The sequence below is a fragment of the Quercus suber genome, unplaced genomic scaffold (assembly GCF_002906115.3).
Source record: "Quercus suber isolate HL8 unplaced genomic scaffold, Cork oak 2.0 scaffold_542, whole genome shotgun sequence".
Lineage (NCBI taxonomy): Eukaryota > Viridiplantae > Streptophyta > Magnoliopsida > Fagales > Fagaceae > Quercus > Quercus suber.
This window is the reverse complement of record NW_027069990.1, coordinates 246632-264700: the sequence shown is the minus strand read 5'-3', so window position 1 is coordinate 264700 and position 18069 is coordinate 246632. Positions and strand designations below refer to the sequence as shown.

General features: G+C 35.2%; 1 protein-coding gene and 1 long non-coding RNA gene across 2 annotated transcripts in view; both read left to right on the top strand.

Annotated features, from left to right (window-relative positions):
* The first annotated feature begins 589 nt into the window (after window positions 1-589).
* LOC112039429 (uncharacterized) lies at window positions 590-2024 on the top strand. Its single transcript, XR_010625196.1, has 3 exons — window positions 590-853; window positions 930-1039; window positions 1556-2024. It is a non-coding gene; the product is annotated as an uncharacterized LOC112039429 (long non-coding RNA).
* A 15562-nt stretch (window positions 2025-17586) lies between these two features.
* LOC112039446 (uncharacterized) overlaps window positions 17587-18069 on the top strand; it is a 9015-nt gene continuing 8532 nt past the window's right edge. The window contains exon 1 of the mRNA XM_065764157.1: window positions 17587-17700. Within this exon, the coding sequence (XP_065620229.1) occupies window positions 17653-17700 (48 nt within the window). The 5' untranslated portion in view covers window positions 17587-17652. The remainder of the gene's footprint in view (window positions 17701-18069) is intronic.

Here is an 18069-nt window from a genome sequence, read left to right as displayed (position 1 = left end):
TATCTTATTATTTTTTTAATAGGAAAAAAGAAAAGATCAGTGATTACTGAAAAAAGTAAATATTTTACATTTTTTCTTGGTCTTCGTCAAGTGACAACCCATATTCCCCAAGATGCCTTCTCCTTCTCCTTAACGTATCCAAGACGTTGGGTCTTTGAACCTACCATGTGTAAGTACGAATGAATCAAAACAAGTGTATGCTTGGTCAGTGTCAACGGCACCCTGAGAAAACTCTGGTTGTATTTTGATAGATTTGTGGTTTATATTGCTTGATTTGATTTGTATTAATTTTCTAGATATAGGTTCTTCATGTTTATATATGTTCTTCATGTGAGGAGTGTTTTGATCCGTTTGAGGTTTTATTTTTTACATTTTCTGTGTTAGAGTAACGGAAGTGGAGAGGTGGGTTACGGTATAATAACGGTGAGAATCACAAGTGGGTAAAGTGTCAAAATTAAAACCACGAGTAAGCACATAGAAATCGGGTCAAACCACAGATAGATAAATTGTAATTATCCCTTATTACTAATAATAAATATTCTAATTCCTGTCATAATTCACCTTCAGTGTACCAAATATATGCCTAATCATTTCTCTCCACTTTCACCCGTTTTAACAAGCAAGAAGCAAAGGGTGTGAGAGCTGAGAGGGAGGGGAAAAGAGAGAAAATCAAAATGGCAACTTCAGTGGCTGGAAGATCCACAGTATTGCGTGCAATGTGCAGAGCATCAACGAACACTTCTCCTTCTTCGGCAACAAGGAGATTCTCATTGCCACTGCCACTGCCACTGCCACCGCGTTCTTCCAATTTCGTGCCTCGTCTGTCTCCAACTTCCCATCCTCCTCCCCTAAGGTACCAACTCTTTCTTCCTTCTTCTCTTTCTCTCTATCTCCATCTCTGTGATTTGAATTATGATTGGTTTGTAAAGGTTAAGGTTGGTCCGAAGAGAAGTGAGTCCCCTTCAACCCGTCCACTCTGCAATCGCTTCCGCTTCCATTGTCTCCAAGCTCCCTACCGAAGCCACCACTTCCTCCCAAGGTAAGTTCTCTGGAAGAGCTTGTTTCATTGTAACTTATAGACTGTAGTGTACTAGTGAACTGTGCAAATTTTGGTGGTGGGTGTTGTATAATTGTCTAGAATTGTGCACTATGAGTAGTGGCTTTATTACAATAATGATTATTAATACTTAAGATAATGCAATACAAAAACAACCTATTTTTAGTCCCAACGTGTATTCTGGGGGATGCCCCAACGTGTGTATGTAATGAATCCATTCATGATAGAGTGACCAAATTTTACATTGGTTATCAAACTACCGCAACCCTCATTTTTTTGGGCTTGGGTCTGGCTGTGAATAGAATATATGACAATAGGCACACAGGCAGCGTTATATAAGAAATATAAATTAATGAATAACATTTATCTTTCAAGTATTAACAGTACTTAATGATAATGTAATACAATTAGTTGCGAAAAGCACCTAACTTTTGAAGAAGCTCTACTTTTTTGAATTTATATGTTGGCGGTCATGGCTAAATATTCTCTCAATTTCAGCTGTAGGCAAGTTAGCGCTTTATTGTTGCTACAATTCATTCATTGATCCAAAGGGGAGCTTGAAAACTTATTTAGGAATTTGACATTGCAAAGGTTCTGCTATAGGGTAGAGGCTCACAAGGATGAGAATAGTGATGAAAAAAAAAAAAAAAAAAAAAAAATGCAATCAGCTGTAGTCAGCTCCACAAAGGTATGGCATATATGCGGAGAAGTATCATGATGGGAAGGGTCCAACATAACGCGGCATCAAGAGCACAGAATGTCTCAATGTCAAGGTCACTGATGAACAGTTTTTTTGTCCTTGAGTGGGCCTTGTTATGAATATTTTGTTTGAATTGTAAGGCATCCTTGATGGAACAACAGTGTTTATTTTGTGTATGCTGCTGTTAATTGTAACAACAGGCTGGTATTAATAATAACTGATGTTTGAGAAGAGCTTTGAATTTTTTTATTGTGGGATTAGGGACTATTACTTATCAAAAAATAAAAATTGTGGGAGTGGGAACTCTTATGCAGCCAAGCTCTGAGATGAGGAGTTGGACAGATAGGTTTCCTGGAACGGAATTCTAACTAACATTGATGAACTTTACACATAATACTTTTGTATGAGTGGCAATTTGTAAGTAGTTTCTGGTAAAGAGGTTGAAGGTTAACCAAAAGCAACATATTCGTTTTGGCCTAACTAATACTGTAGGGATTAGGAAGATGCATACTGAGATGGAATGCAAATACATCAGAGACCACAGTAATCTCTAGCTTGTAGCCGATATGATATTATGTAAATCTAAGGTGCCTCACTTAGGAATAACGTAATGGTTGGTGAGACCATATGGCATTTAATTTTACTCCCTAAAAATATATGAAATGAAGGTTAGGGGATTTTCTCAGATAGTTATTTGCAAACCATTTTTAAGGTTGCTTTGAATGCTGTGGAGAAGGAAAAATAAAACATATCTTCTTCTTTTAATATGTAATTTTGTTCTCTATTTGAGAAATTAAAAGTTATGCATAAGTAAGCTGAATTATTGTATGTGTCTTAGTTGAGTGGAAGTTTATTATTGTCCTGGTCCCGACAGTGTTAACAATGTTAGATACATAGTATTTGGTTTCTTTTGTCAACCTTTGGTCCTTGATTGGTGATAAGGGGAATTTTTAATTGAAAAAAATAAAAGTTGATCTCCAAAGACCCGTCAGCTCTATTATGCAAGCTGAAGATAGTAAGCTGAAGGTAGTAAGCTGAAGGGTAAGCTGAAGGTAGTAAGCTGAAGATAGTAAGCTGAAGGTAGTAAGCTGAAGGTAGTAAGCTGAAGGGTTGAAGGTAGTAAGCTGAAGATAGTAAGCTGAAGGTAGTAAGCTGAAGGTAGTAAGCTGAAGGGTTGAAGGTAGTAAGCTGAAGGGCAAGCTGAAGGCAGTAAGCTGAAGATAATAAAGCTGACGACCCTAACGAGGTCGTAGGCAAAGCTGACGACCCTAAAGCTGACGACCCTAACGAGGTCGTAGGCAAAGCTGACGACCTTAAAGCTGACGACTCTAACGAGGTCATAGGCAAAGCTGACGACCTTAAAGCTGACGACCCTAACGAGGTCGTAGGCAAAGCTGACGACTCTAAAGCTGACGACCTTAACGAGGTCGTAGGCAAAGCTGACGACCCTGACGAGGCAGTAGGCGAAGCTGATGACCCTAATGAGGGAGTAGGCAAAGCTGACGGCTCTAAAGCTGACGGCTCCAATGTATTCTTGACTTGATCACCACGCATGAATGATAAAAAGATGACTTGCTTTCCACGTTCAATATTAGAGTCCTATAAGGAAAGGATTCCGTAATCTACGCTCATAAGGATTCTTATAAGGAAAAGACTTCTACTCCAAGGAAGAGAGGTCCACCCTCTACTATTATAAAAACCCCAATACCCTCACAAGCCAAGGTACGCATAATTGACCTCGCTCTAGCGCTTTAGAGTTGTGAGAAGTTCTAACTTGACCTTCGGAGGGTATTTGGCCGGTACCATACCGGTACTCCTCTTAAGGCCTTCAGCTTTTGTGTTGTGCAGGTGCTGTTTCGAGTGTGCGAGGATCGTGTGGCTCACTGGTGGTTTTTTCGGCATCATCAATTGGTATGAAGGAAAAAAATTATTCCTAATAAGGTTAAATGAGATCTTAAGAAGGATTCCATTACAATTTTATTTTTCTCTTCTCCTTGTTCACTACAAGAGCCAAACAGCCATCAGGTTTTGGAAACCATGGTGAAGTAAGAAAAATTATCAATAAAAACATTGATAATCAAATAGCACAAAAGTGAATGAAACAGGCCCTACTGTATGAATGAACTTCAGAACAATCTATGATAAAGGAACATCACCCTTGGAACAAATAGTTTGTCAGTTGTTACATAATGGAGATGTCTTTTGGCTCAAAAAAAGAAAAATGAAAAAAGAAAAAAGAAAGAAAGAAAAGCAACTTTGAATGTCCTTATTTAAGGGGGCATAAAATGCTGCTCAAATTCTTACTGTTTAACATTGTTTGAACGAGAGCAAAGATGAAAAGGGTGATTTATTACCCCCCCCCCCCCCCTTCTCCCCAAAAAAAAAAAAAAAAACACAATGATATAAGGGGTGGGAACTAGGAGTTTCATAGGGTAAAAGCTTAAAGGCAAAAATTTAAGGTTTCATTTCTCCCTGCCCCCGTCTTTTTCTTATTTTAAATGGAAAAAAAGATATGTAGTATTGAAGTTGCTTTACCTGTTAAAATATTAGTATTTTTGGTTTGTTAAAATGTTGCTGATTGTTACTGCAAGAAGTAAATTTATTACATCTTTTTTCTTCTCCATCTTGATGACAGGAAGATTTGCAAACTATCTGAGTCCTATCTAGTACTGAGCGAATGCCGAGATCAGAGTTGTTCTACTTCTTATAATTGGCTTAGTTCATTTCAGAGGATTAGAGTTCAGATCTTTCCAGGCTTAATAGCTGAGCATGCTTTTTTAACTTTCTTTTACTACTAAGCAACCCTCAAGCTATTTTCATAAATTCTCCTAGTTTGTTATATATGATAAATTTTATTAAATTGGGATGAGTGAATCTAAGTTTTAAGAAAATATTTGGATGTGGAAATGGTCACAATAAATGCACAATGGTTATGATTAATATGCATCTCTTGCAGGTGTAGTTTTGGGATAGGAAATAAATACAAAAGGCCTTCTTTGGTTTTCAGAACTAATTGGAAGTTGTTCTAGGTTGAATCTTGCCATTCTTTTAAAAAGAAGTTTGTCTAGAAACAGAATTGACGTTACAATTATTTTGTTTGGACTAAAGCTACTACTGATGCAAAAAAAAAAAAAAAAAAATCAGTTATTAAAAAAAAAAAACTCCCCTTGTTATTCAAAGCTCTTTGAAAAAACTGATGTTACTAAACCCCTTGTTTTGAAAAAAATTCCCTTTGTTTCATGCAGTTAGTGATGGGAGACATAATGGTACTAAATCCCTTGATGAATCGGCGATAAAAGGAAGCAAGCCCATGAAAGCTTCAAATTTCATGGATATTTTTGGGCTTGGGCCAATCCACAATCGCTTAAACCTTTTGGGGGTCGGCAGAAACTCCCTCGGAGGATACTATGAAATCTAGGAAGACGACTTTATTGGTGAAAAAAGAGTACTTCTTGAGGTTGCCATGTAAACTCTCCTTCCTAAGGGTAGTACAAACTTGAGTTAGGTGGTCTAAGTGTTGCTCCCTAGACTTACTATAGATGAGGATGTCATCAAAGTACACAACCAAGAACTTTCACATAAAAGGCTTGAGCACTTGAGTCATTACTCTCATAAAGGTACTGGGAGCGTTGGACAATCCAAAAGGCATGACCATCCACTTATATAAACCATTCTTCGTCTTGAAGGCAGTTTTCCACTCATCACTAGAACAAACCTAGGTTGCACAGACACACCATTTTGGCGTCGTGTTGGTGTCGGACACCAAAACGGGTACGACTCGCTGGATTCCGGTGTCCGGCGAGTGTCCTCTTTTTTCTTTTTTCTTTTTTCTCGCTTCTCTAACACGTCCGACACGCCAGCAATGAAAAAAAAAAAGAAAAGAAAATCATAGATTTTGACAGTGAACTTACCAATACCATTGATTTTGTGATATACCTTAGAACAAAGAAGCAATTTAGAGTCTAAGAAGTCATTTTGAGAAACCCACATCTCAAGGTCTCAACCCACCCTCCCTCTGACCTCTGCCCACTGCCGCTGCCCTTTGTCCCTCGCCGGAGCTAGATCAGGCCGATCGGTGAGCTCCATAGACGTCGACACCGTGCCCAAGTGCCCTGTCTCTTTCGGCGATCTCTCTCTCTCGGCATTGACAACAGGTCCAACCTCCTTCTTCTTTTTTTCTTTTTTTTAGATATTAATTTTGGTGTATGGGTCATAACACGTTTGTTTGTTTATGAAACGTGGGAATGGGTCATAATTGTTACTCACTTATTTATAACGCGTTTGTTTGGTTTTTTTTTTTTTTAATCCCACTCTCACAGTCTCACTGTTATTGTGTTTCTTTACTCACCCTTTTGTTTTGCTTTATAAATTATAATGTTTATTATGAATTTAGTGGTTTTTGTTTTTGTGTGTCTTGCTATAGTTTTATGTGTATTATTGTACTACTTTGGGTGTTAGTTTACTTATTTGTAGTTCTTACATAATTTAAATTCTAGACATAAATGTATTTTACGTCTAAAAATATTAAAAAATATGCCTAAATATAAAATTTAATTAATTATTTAACCACCGTGTCGTGTCCTTATTTTTCAAAAATTGCCGTATCCCTATGTCTATGTCCGTGTCCATGCAACATAGGAACGAACCCTAATTTGATGATAGTCACTTTTCAAGTCTACCTTGGAGAAGATTGTTGCTCCAACCATCATATCCAACATGTCATTCAACCAAGGGATAGGAAAACGATATTTCACAATGATCTTATTGATAGCACGACTATCAACACACATCCTCCAAGTTCCATCTTTCTTTTGGAGTTAAGAGTGCAGGGACTACACAAGGACTCATGCTTTCATGAACAAAACCCTTCCTAAGTAGTTCTTCTACTTGCCTTTGCAACTTGGCATGCTCTGCAGGACTCATCTTATAGTGAGGCAAGTTAGGTAGGGTCGCTCTGGGCACAAAATCTATGGTGTGTTGTATATCACGCATAGGCGGTAAATGATCGGAGAGTTCCTCAGGGAAAACATCCTTAAATTCCTGGAGCGCTGACTTCACTTCTTCAGGTTGCTCCTCACAGGTCTCTCTATGAAGCTCCCTGGCAACTAAGACAAACACAATGGATTGTTGAACTGTTGTCCTTTCAAATGCCTTTGGGCTTATGATGTTCAAGCCTTTCGCCTTTGGTGCTTCTTTCTTCTTGCTTATGTCGATTGGCTTGGGTTTCAAAGAATTGAGCACAATCTTCTTACCTTCAAACATAAATGAGCAAAAATTGGATCGCCCATGAAGGGTGACATCTAAATCATAAAACCAAGGTCTACTTAAGATAATATGCCCTACATTCATGGGAATTATGTCACACCATATTTCAGTCTTGTAGGTGAGGAATTGAAGTGGGACAACACATTTTTCTTTTATGGCTAGGAAATATTCACCCAAGAAATTTTATATGGGTTAGGCTGTGGGGTCAATTTCAAGCCTAGGCGGGAAACAACATTAGAGGACACCGCATTAAAGCAACTCTCACTATCTATAATAACCTTACAAGTTTTGTCCCTACACTTAGTGTAAGTTTGGAAAATGATACTCTTTCACCAATCATCAGTGTCTCTCTGCTCTGCCAAAGCACACCTTACCACATTCACTCTAGGGATACCAAAGTCCTTGAAGTCATCAACCTAGGGAGAGATGGCTCTAATGCATGTGAGGTAGCTAGGATCATCTTCCCATTCTACCTCGACATCTTGGGTTTCTTCAACATTAGGATCATACACCAGCTCCTCAACATCTTCAACCTTTTCATCATCCTCTTGAATGACAAGAGTCCTAGAGGGACATCTAGTTGCGATATGTCAAACCCCATTGCATTTGAAGCATTGGAGGCGAGAGCCTAATCTTGAAGGCTCATTGATCAAACATTTTTCCTTGTCCTCTTTTTCTATTGGGATGCTATTGGGGTTGACCTTAGGGGGTAAGGCAAGTCTAGATTTGCCACCAAAAGGTTGAGGGGTGGTAGGAACACTCCGGAGCTCAAAACATCGCCAAAAGATAGATTTGGATGCTAACTCACAATTCCTAGCAAGGTCATATGCTTCTACTAAGGTAGTGACTCCTTGGGTGATAATCTTGCCTAGTAAGTTAGCATTTAAACCTTTCTTGAACCTATTGAGTGTGACAACTTCTTTCTCAACTATTCGAATTTGCCTCTTGAATTCCTTGAATTTCTCTATATATTCAGCCATAGGAGCAGTGCCTTACTTTAGGCGGTCCCATTCCTTAAGGAGAGAGCTCCTAGAAGTTGGAGGAAGATAATTCCTCGAGAATGCATCCTTCATCTCAAGCCAATTAGTAATGGGGGGCTCATGTCGTTGCCTAAGGGTTTCCTCAAGGTCCTCCCAAAAAAGGTCAGCTATTCCAATTAACTTCATCCTGGCATACCTCACTTTCTTATTCTTAGCCTAATGGTAATAGTCAAAGAATTTCTCCATTTGACGCAACCAATCAGTGAAAACTCATGGGTCGAGGTAGCCATCAAAGGTGGGTGCTTCTATCTTTTCCTTAGACATCCTATCATCATAATCCCTAGGGCCATTGTGAATATAGTGATCATGTTCAAAGTTTGGAGTCCTATAAAAGTAACCGTGGTTCTTTTGCCTAAGCATGTTATCTCCTTCATGGTTAATGGTCTCTCTTTGAGATGCTTTAATTCGCTTTACCCTATCCAATAAAGCATGGACATTTTTTGCTAGGTCGTCTATGGTTTGCTCTAAGAAGGACCTAGGCTCGAAAGTGGATTGAAGTTCAGAGTTTGACATAATGCGAGCACTAGATGCGTGCAACTTAGGTTGCATCGACATGCCATTTTTGGCGACGTATCGGTGTCCGACACGTGTCGAACACGGATACCGGCACGACTCGCCTACTCTAGTGTCTGAGCAGTGTCTTTTTTTTTTTTTCCGCTTCTCTGACACGGTGGACACACCAGCAGTGAAAAAAAAAAAAAAAAAAAAAAAAAAAAAAAAAAAAAAAAAAAAAAAAAAAAATATATATATATATATATATTTGTTAATTGCAAGTAGAATATCAGTACAATGCATGAATTAATTAAAAAAGTAATACGATATATAATAATCCACTAATATTATTGAAGTTCAATAATAAATAAATATTAAAAAATACCTTAACTGATATGGTGGATAACGGATATAGTGAAATTGGAGTTTTTGTATTAAAACAAAAATGTAAATATTTAAAAATTTTTTAATTTCTTAAATCTTTTGGTACCAGAATTTCCATTAGAGTTATATTATAAATAATTGATTTTAATAATTTTAGTGTTGTATGCACAATAAATAATTATAATGCCAACAAAGATATCAAAGTTTAGTCAAATTGAAAGTATTGGTACGAGGGAAATATGTAATATTTTATATTTTTAATTAAAGAAACGTTCTTTTTTAGATTTATTTATTTATTTTTATTTTTTTTGAGAAAGAGTTCATTTTTAGATTTGTTTGTACGATAAACGGCTTTTTTTTTTTTTTCCTTCACACATCAATACATATAACATATCATAATAGGTTTATTTCATTATTTCCTAACTATAATCTAACTACTAAAAGAAAAATAAATAAACAAAATTAAAACCAGATGCGTTGGTATAAAAATAATTTATATTTCTAGAAGTAGAATCCACTTTCATTTCCATTCACGAATTTGCTACTTATTTGAGAAAGAAACCAGCAAATATCAGAAATTTATTATTCAACAAACTGAGTAAATTGATATTTTAGTTATTTTTTGGCCCTCAGTTGCTGCCAACTAAAATAAAAACTTCACCTCTAGGGTCAGGATAGCTTTTGTTTTAGTTACTTTTTAATGTAATGGGGTCGTAATTTTGCATAGACAGTCCTCCACCCAATAAGTAGAAAAACTGACGCCATTTCTTGTTTTCTACCTCTAAATTAAAAAATTAAACCCAAAAAACAAAAAATAAAAATAAAATGAGGGAGGAAGTATAAAGCTCAAACATATGCGTACATAGAGAGATAGAGAGATCAGTTATTTGTCCAAATCTTTGTGCAGATGAAGTTAAGAGTTCGATCATAAGGTGCTTAATGAAATATGATAACCAACAAATGATTCATGAGACATGTCTATAAAAACTTTGAATTTACCTATTACAATTTACAAGCAAAAGATCACTTGTGTTCCCAAATCCCCAATAGCTCGCCATCCAAGGAATGTCTCAGCACAAAATCAGAAAAACAACACAGCAAGTCCTATTGACCAAAGGGAGTCTCAAACAATCAAAACAAAAGAATAATAGTCATTCTAATGCTATTCCAAGCCTGCACATCCTTCAAGACTTAATCAATAATAATACTTTCTCTTTAATACGATCCATGCTTGTCATATTTCAACAATGTAAGCACTATGCATCCTAGTTAATCTGGAACCTGAAGGATATAGACCCAGACTATCAAGAATTTTAAAATTTTCACCTCGAAAATGACAGAGGTTTAACCAAAATATGGCGACAAAATTGTCAAAATACAGCCTAAGACTTCTGAAACTAAGTCGACCTTCTAAATCTTTTTCTATTCTCTGAAGTGGAAAAAGCTAAATGAGAAAGTAATTCAACCCCGAACATACGTTATTTTTGTGACAATATCAAACCTAGGTCCTAAACCTTAAGTTTCATGATTGACTGCACAGTGCTCGTTCTTTTGATCCTGCTGCCAGATAAACAATCCAAACTTTTAAACCTGCTGCTGCATAAAAATTTCCCAAATCATACATCAAGCAATGCCAATAAATATGATGTAANGGGGGGGGAGGAGGGGTATGGTCAGAAGTTCAATACGAACTTGGTGTGTAACTTTTTAATAGAAAAAAAATCCAATGTCCATTAAAAGAATTGAAAGACTTGACCATCAGAAATTATGAATACCTATGATTTTAGGGTGAGGGGATTGGGAATTTCATCAAAGATGATTTTAAATGTCATAGGAATTGGTGATTTTGAGACTTACATGGTTCTAGTGGTGATGGTATTCTTTGAAGATTATATTCATTGTACTAATTTTGCTCTTTTGAACCAAAGTGTCCTATTCTTGCTGTAGACTGATCTGAGAGAAAATTAAAGAAATGACAGATGCCTGTAAGGGGGAACCTGAGGTCCTCATACTGTTTGCTACTTTTTACATCATATTTATTGGCATTGCTTGATGTATGATTTGGGAAATTTTTATGCAGCAGCAGGTTTAAAAGTTTGGATTGTTTATCTGGCAGCAGGATCAAAAGAACGAGCACTGTGCAGTCAATCATGAAACTTAAGGTTTAGGACCTAGGTTTGATATTGTCACAAAAATAACGTATGTTCGGGGTTGAATTACTTTCTCATTTAGCTTTTTCCACTTCAGAGAATAGAAAAAGATTTAGAAGGTCGACTTAGTTTCAGAAGTCTTAGGCTGTATTTTGACAATTTTGTCGCCATATTTTGGTTAAACCTCTGTCATTTTCGAGGTGAAAATTTTAAAATTCTTGATAGTCTGGGTCTATATCCTTCAGGTTCCAGATTAACTAGGATGCATAGTGCTTACATTGTTGAAATATGACAAGCATGGATCGTATTAAAGAGAAAGTATTATTATTGATTAAGTCTTGAAGGATGTGCAGGCTTGGAATAGCATTAGAATGACTATTATTCTTTTGTTTTGATTGTTTGAGACTCCCTTTGGTCAATAGGACTTGCTGTGTTGTTTTTCTGATTTTGTGCTGAGACATTCCTTGGATGGCGAGCTATTGGGGATTTGGGAACACAAGTGATCTTTTGCTTGTAAATTGTAATAGGTAAATTCAAAGTTTTTATAGACATGTCTCATGAATCATTTGTTGGTTATCATATTTCATTAAGCACCTTATGATCGAACTCTTAACTTCATCTGCACAAAGATTTGGACAAATAACTGATCTCTCTATCTCTCTATGTACGCATATGTTTGAGCTTTATACTTCCTCCCTCATTTTATTTTTATTTTTTGTTTTTTGGGTTTAATTTTTTAATTTAGAGGTAGAAAACAAGAAATGGCGTCAGTTTTTCTACTTATTGGGTGGAGGACTGTCTATGCAAAATTACGACCCCATTACATTAAAAAGTAACTAAAACAAAAGCTATCCTGACCCTAGAGGTGAAGTTTTTATTTTAGTTGGCAGCAACTGAGGGCCAAAAAATAACTAAAATATCAATTTACTCAGTTTGTTGAATAATAAATTTCTGATATTTGCTGGTTTCTTTCTCAAATAAGTAGCAAATTCGTGAATGGAAATGAAAGTGGATTCTACTTCTAGAAATATAAATTATTTTTATACCAACGCATCTGGTTTTAATTTTGTTTATTTATTTTTCTTTTAGTAGTTAGATTATAGTTAGGAAATAATGAAATAAACCTATTATGATATGTTATATGTATTGATGTGTGAAGGAAAAAAAAAAAAAAGCCGTTTATCGTACAAACAAATCTAAAAATGAACTCTTTCTCAAAAAAAATAAAAATAAATAAATAAATCTAAAAAAGAACGTTTCTTTAATTAAAAATATAAAATATTACATATTTCCCTCGTACCAATACTTTCAATTTGACTAAACTTTGATATCTTTGTTGGCATTATAATTATTTATTGTGCATACAACACTAAAATTATTAAAATCAATTATTTATAATATAACTCTAATGGAAATTCTGGTACCAAAAGATTTAAGAAATTAAAAAGATTTTAAATATTTACATTTTTGTTTTAATACAAAAACTCCAATTTCACTATATCCGTTATCCACCATATCAGTTAAGGTATTTTTTTAATATTTATTTTATTATTGAACTTCAATAATATTAGTGGATATTCATCGTATTACTTTTTTAATTAATTCATGCATTGTACTGATATTCTACTTGCAATTAACAAATATATATATATATATATATATATATTTTTTTTTAAGTTAATCAAACCAAAAAAAATGTCAATTTTTTCCCTATTGCAAAAAATAGGTACTGCCTTAAAAAAGCTACGTACTTTTAAATGGATGAGGAAAACTTTACGATCCTCTATTCTATTATTGGATTTGGCGGTTTGCTACTGTTGTGCTCAAGTGCATCAAACGCAGCTCGAACACTATACAAGTTCAAAACGAACCAAGTATCACTTTCATATTCCATCACAATGACCGAAAAATTCACACTTTATTATTAACAAAAAAACAAAAGAAGAAGCAAGATTCGACATTTTTCTTACTCTTTATATTATTCTTGACAGCGAAGTTAATTTTCATGATATTACAAATTTTACATAACAAGATAAATAATGATGAAAAACATTTGTGAAGTTGTGATTGGAGAGTTATTGCAATTAAAAAAAAGTGTGGACAAACTTTTCCCGCCACTAGAAAGAAATTGATTGACTGAAATCCAAATAACCTCACTTGCAAACTTGGAATAAGATTTAGCAAGTTGAAGATAAGATTTTTACTTTATTGACATGTTGAGAGCATCTTTGGTCTCCATGCACTGGGGAATTTTTCGTGGATTGGGGGACCGAAAATGGATTCTCTAGGTTCATACCAATCGAGTGACCAATAATTCAGACCAAAAAAGGGCAATCATCTAAGCAAGTGGGAATATTTTGTATTCCTCATTCCAATTAATAGAATCTCTCAATAGTCCAATTAGTACAATTTGTCTATAAATAAAAAAGCCGTACGATTGCAAAAGATATTCCTAACAAAGAAGAAGAAATTATCATATTTAAGTATTTTATAAATTTAAATGGAGGATGAGTAATAATGAGATCACATACTTGGGGGACGGGTGGGGGAATAGCCTTGAATTTCAGTTGGTTCAACTGAGATTTAAGGGTAAATAAAATGGCTTGAAGGTCAATTAGTCCAACTTATATTTGAGGAAAAATAGAGGGCTTTTTTTTTTTTTTTTTAATCTTCCAAATGCATATGATGAGATTTCCTTTGATGCATGGTAAATTGGAAGCAAGCGAGTATTGTGGTTGATTATCATAACTAGAAAACAAGTTGTGTTTTAACTTTTTAGTGTATTAGCAGTGGTAAAACTCCAAAAAAGGCTATTTTAAAACTTCAAATCACAAAAACCAAGTCCAAGTGTTTATTTGTTAAAAATTTTACATACTTTCTACAGAAAAGTTATACAAATAGAACTTACATTATCAAATTCTATTCTTTTAAAATTAATTAGTATGTAACTCATGCTTACGCACAAGAATGATGAATTATAATGGTGTTATTGATGTCAGTTTGGATTATTAAATATATAAGACATTAATTCGACTAGGACATTTGGTTACGCCAAGTCTAGAATGATTTTTCCTTGCAATTTTAATGATATTGGTTACGCCAAATTTCTCATTACACTGTTGTTATGTATATAATTTTGAAAATCACTAGTGGACACTACATATACAATATCAATTCACTATCACTGTTTGTAAAATTCTACTAAATACAATACAAAATAAAAGAATAAATTGGTTCAATAGTATCTCCTAAATTAAATGGGGATATATGCATGAGATCGTTTAGCTCAATTATAGTTGGCTACGTTTAAAATCTCCACATACAAAAATCTAATTAGAAACAGTATAAAAAATATATATTCATTAGTTCAAAAAAATAAATAAATAAATAACAGCAAAAGTCTAAACAATTTAATTTGTATGAAAAGCTAACAAAAGAAAAATCTAATTTTAATTTTAATCAAATTTTCTATCAGCTTTGGTTTTAAATATATATATATATATATATTACCTAGGTTTAATTATATTGGACTCCTTCTTTTCTACACTAAATTAACTTACTTAGTACAAAATTTTTTAAAAATTAAATTAGATGGAACACGTGGTGCAAAATTAATTTTTACACAAAATTAATTCATTTGGCTCAGAATTTTAAAAACTTAAATTAGATGAAACACATGACGCAAAATTAGATTTCATTTGAATTCCAATTTGAAATCTAATTAGATTTTCTCTTAGTTTTGGCTATATGTATATATATAGATTCCCTCTCTCTCTCTCTCTCTCTCTCAACTTGGGTTTATATTCTCTCTCCTCTCTCTTTCTCTCTGACTTTCAGTATCCCTCTCACTTCTCTCTCTTAGACCTTGCCATCAAAGTGGGCCATAGGACTTTTAGCATGGAGATCAATGTGGGTCGTGGTGTTGATTCTGTTGAGATCAGTGTGCGATGGTGGCATGGTCATGGTGGAGATCAACAACGTAGTGGTGGTTTTTGTTTCGGTTGTGGGATGGGTTGTTATGGATCATGGGTTTTTCTAGTTGTAGATATTGAATTTGTGTCCTTGGTGTTGGATTTTGGTGGAGGCAGCTTATGGGTTTGAGGTAGTGATGGATTGTGGGGATGATGGTTTTTGATGTGGTGATTTTTTTTTATAGGATTTGTTATATATATATATATATATAAAGTAGGAGTTGTGGTGGTGGCTGGTGGGTTGTAGTGGTTGATTGTGGTGGTGGTGGTTGCTTTTTTTTTCCTTCAGCGGTGGTGAGCTTTGAGAGAGAGAGAGAGAGAGTGTGTGTGTGTGTGTGTGTGTGAAATTAATAAATAAATGAATAAATGTGATAAATAAGAAATGAGATAAAGGGTGAGTTGTAAAATTGTGTTAAAATATATAAAGTAGCTTATTTGAGTGTAAAATAAGTATTTTTTTAGAACTCCAAATGCTAATACTTAGAGCATTTGCATTAGTATTTGTATAATAGAATAAGGACCACATTTTTACCAAGTCCAAGATTCACCCATTTTAGACCATGCAAAGTTGTGTAAAACTATATGGTTGCTACTATAACCATGGATATACACACACACACGCGCGCACACAAGCAGTATTCACATTGTATTTCAATATTTTATTTTATTCTCTCTCTCTCTCTCTCTCTCTCTCTCTCTAAACAAGAGAGAGTCGATCAACCTTCCAACCCCCATTGTCCAATTACCACAGCAACCTAGCACCACCCACCAACACCACCACAACCTATTACAACACATTTTAGCCAGTGCCCAAAATCAATGGAAAACCCACAAAATTGACCACACTTTGAGCTAAATTAGCCATCTCAAACCATTAACCATAGTCTGACCTCCACCACAACCCAACACGAACTCAACAACACCATCATAATCCATTAAAACACTTCTTTGTCAACACCCAAAATCAACAAAAAAGCCCACAAAATCAACCCACCTCGAGCTAAATCAGCCATCTCAACCCATTCACTTAGAACCAACTTCATTTTTAACCCATTTCACCTCAAACTAGAAAACCCATGTTTAGGTCAAGGGTGCAATCAAGCAAGAAAGATTTAAAGTGGGTTTGAGAGGTTAGAGAGAGAAAGCGACGATGAACGATGGTGATGAGCAATAGTGAAGGAGAGAGCTCATCCATGAGAGAGAGAGAGAGAGAGAGAGAGAGAGAGAGTGTGTGTGTGTGTGTGTGTGTAGTCAAGGGTAGGTTGTAAAATAATAATAAAAAGTGAGAAAAATGATTATTTAAATTAAATAAAATGTAATATAGATAATTTGATATGAGTGTTTTTGAGAAGTAATTATGTAAAATAGAAAAAGTAAGTTCTTATGCTAAAATATATGAGAATTTTTGTACAAACTATTACAAATGCTCTAAATTACCTAAAATTATATATATATATATATATATATAAGGTTGTATTTAAGTTACACCTAGTATAACTTAAATTTTTTTAAACTAACGAATTTGACGTAACTATTCCCAATTTTCTTTGCGTACTATGTCTGAAAATGGAACTGTTATTGTTGATGTTTTGTTTTGTTTTTTTTTTTTTTTTTTTTAATAATTAAATTTGCGAAAATAACAGTGAAATTAAATTTCGGATACAGATTTGTGATTTTTAGGTGTGCAATTTGGAAGCTCATTGGTTTTGATAAAGATTTATTCAAGTAATTGGTGCAAGTTGAGTCGAATCATTGAAATTTCTATTCACAGTTCAAACCCTGAGCCTGAAATTCGATTTACAATATGCGGACTGTGTTAAAAATACTGAAAACAAATTATGGGTTAGGAATAAAAAATTGTAGTGGACGACAGTGTTCAGAAATGGCCGCGCCAAGAACAATTGTGGAGAATGTGTGGATGTTAATTACAATTTTATAAGAGATATGCTATAATAGTGTGTGCTGTTTAACCAAACGAATTGTTCGATTTTTGCATTTGATGTTGATTGATCTATCTTCAACTGAAGAATATTCATTTCAACAAATTTTCAGAAGTTATTCATAAAAAAAATTAACAAATGGGAAATTACAACCTGCCTTTAGGTAGAAGGAAACCATAGTAAGCCCCAAAGTTTGCTGAAATGACAGTCTGTTCCTTGATGTTTATGATAAGCATAACAAATACAATGATATCCTATTTTTGTGGACTAAGCTGCCCTTGGTTAAGTGATTATGTTCCTAATTTGTGCTTTGCTTATTGATGAAATCCTTACTTTACCCTTGAGTTATATGATTTACCTGATTTACCCAAAAATTAGGAAAGCTTACTTGGGTAACTCAAGAGCAAAATAGGAGTTTAATTATATTTATTATATTTGCCACAAAGCTAAGGGAGAAGTCTTTTATATCTGTAAAACTTTGAGGGTTAACGTCATTTCCTTATACCTCAAGTGAGGTTGGTGTAATTTTCCTTAAATAAAAAATTTGAATTGTTGGTACTCTGATTATGTTGCATTTGAATTCAATGAAGTTCATTCACTTGTTGTCACATATGCTATGAGCTAACTTTGTGATTTGTGTTTGCACACTTGTAATGGGTGCAGTTGCCGGTAGCTCTTCTCGCCCACGAACTTTTAAGAAGGTATTTATTGTATCTTTACTATTGTAATTGTCATGCCTGAGTTATTTATTTATTGTTGTAAATTTTTTCTGTGTCATACTGGACTTACACTGAACCATCTAATGGACTTCCAAGAAGTATATGCAATGAAACATCACAGTTAGGGTGCACTGAACACATTCATCTTGACTTGAGTATGTTTCCAAATTCCCAGCAAGAAAACCTACTAGCACCCTTCCCCCCCCCCCCCCCCCCCCCCCCCCCTCCCTCCCCCCCCCCCCCCCCCCCCCCCCCCCCCCCCCCCCCCCCCCCCCCCCCCCCCCCCCCCCCCCCCCCCCCCCCCCCCCCCCCCCCCCCCCCCCCCCCCCCCCCCCCCCCCCCCCCCCCCCC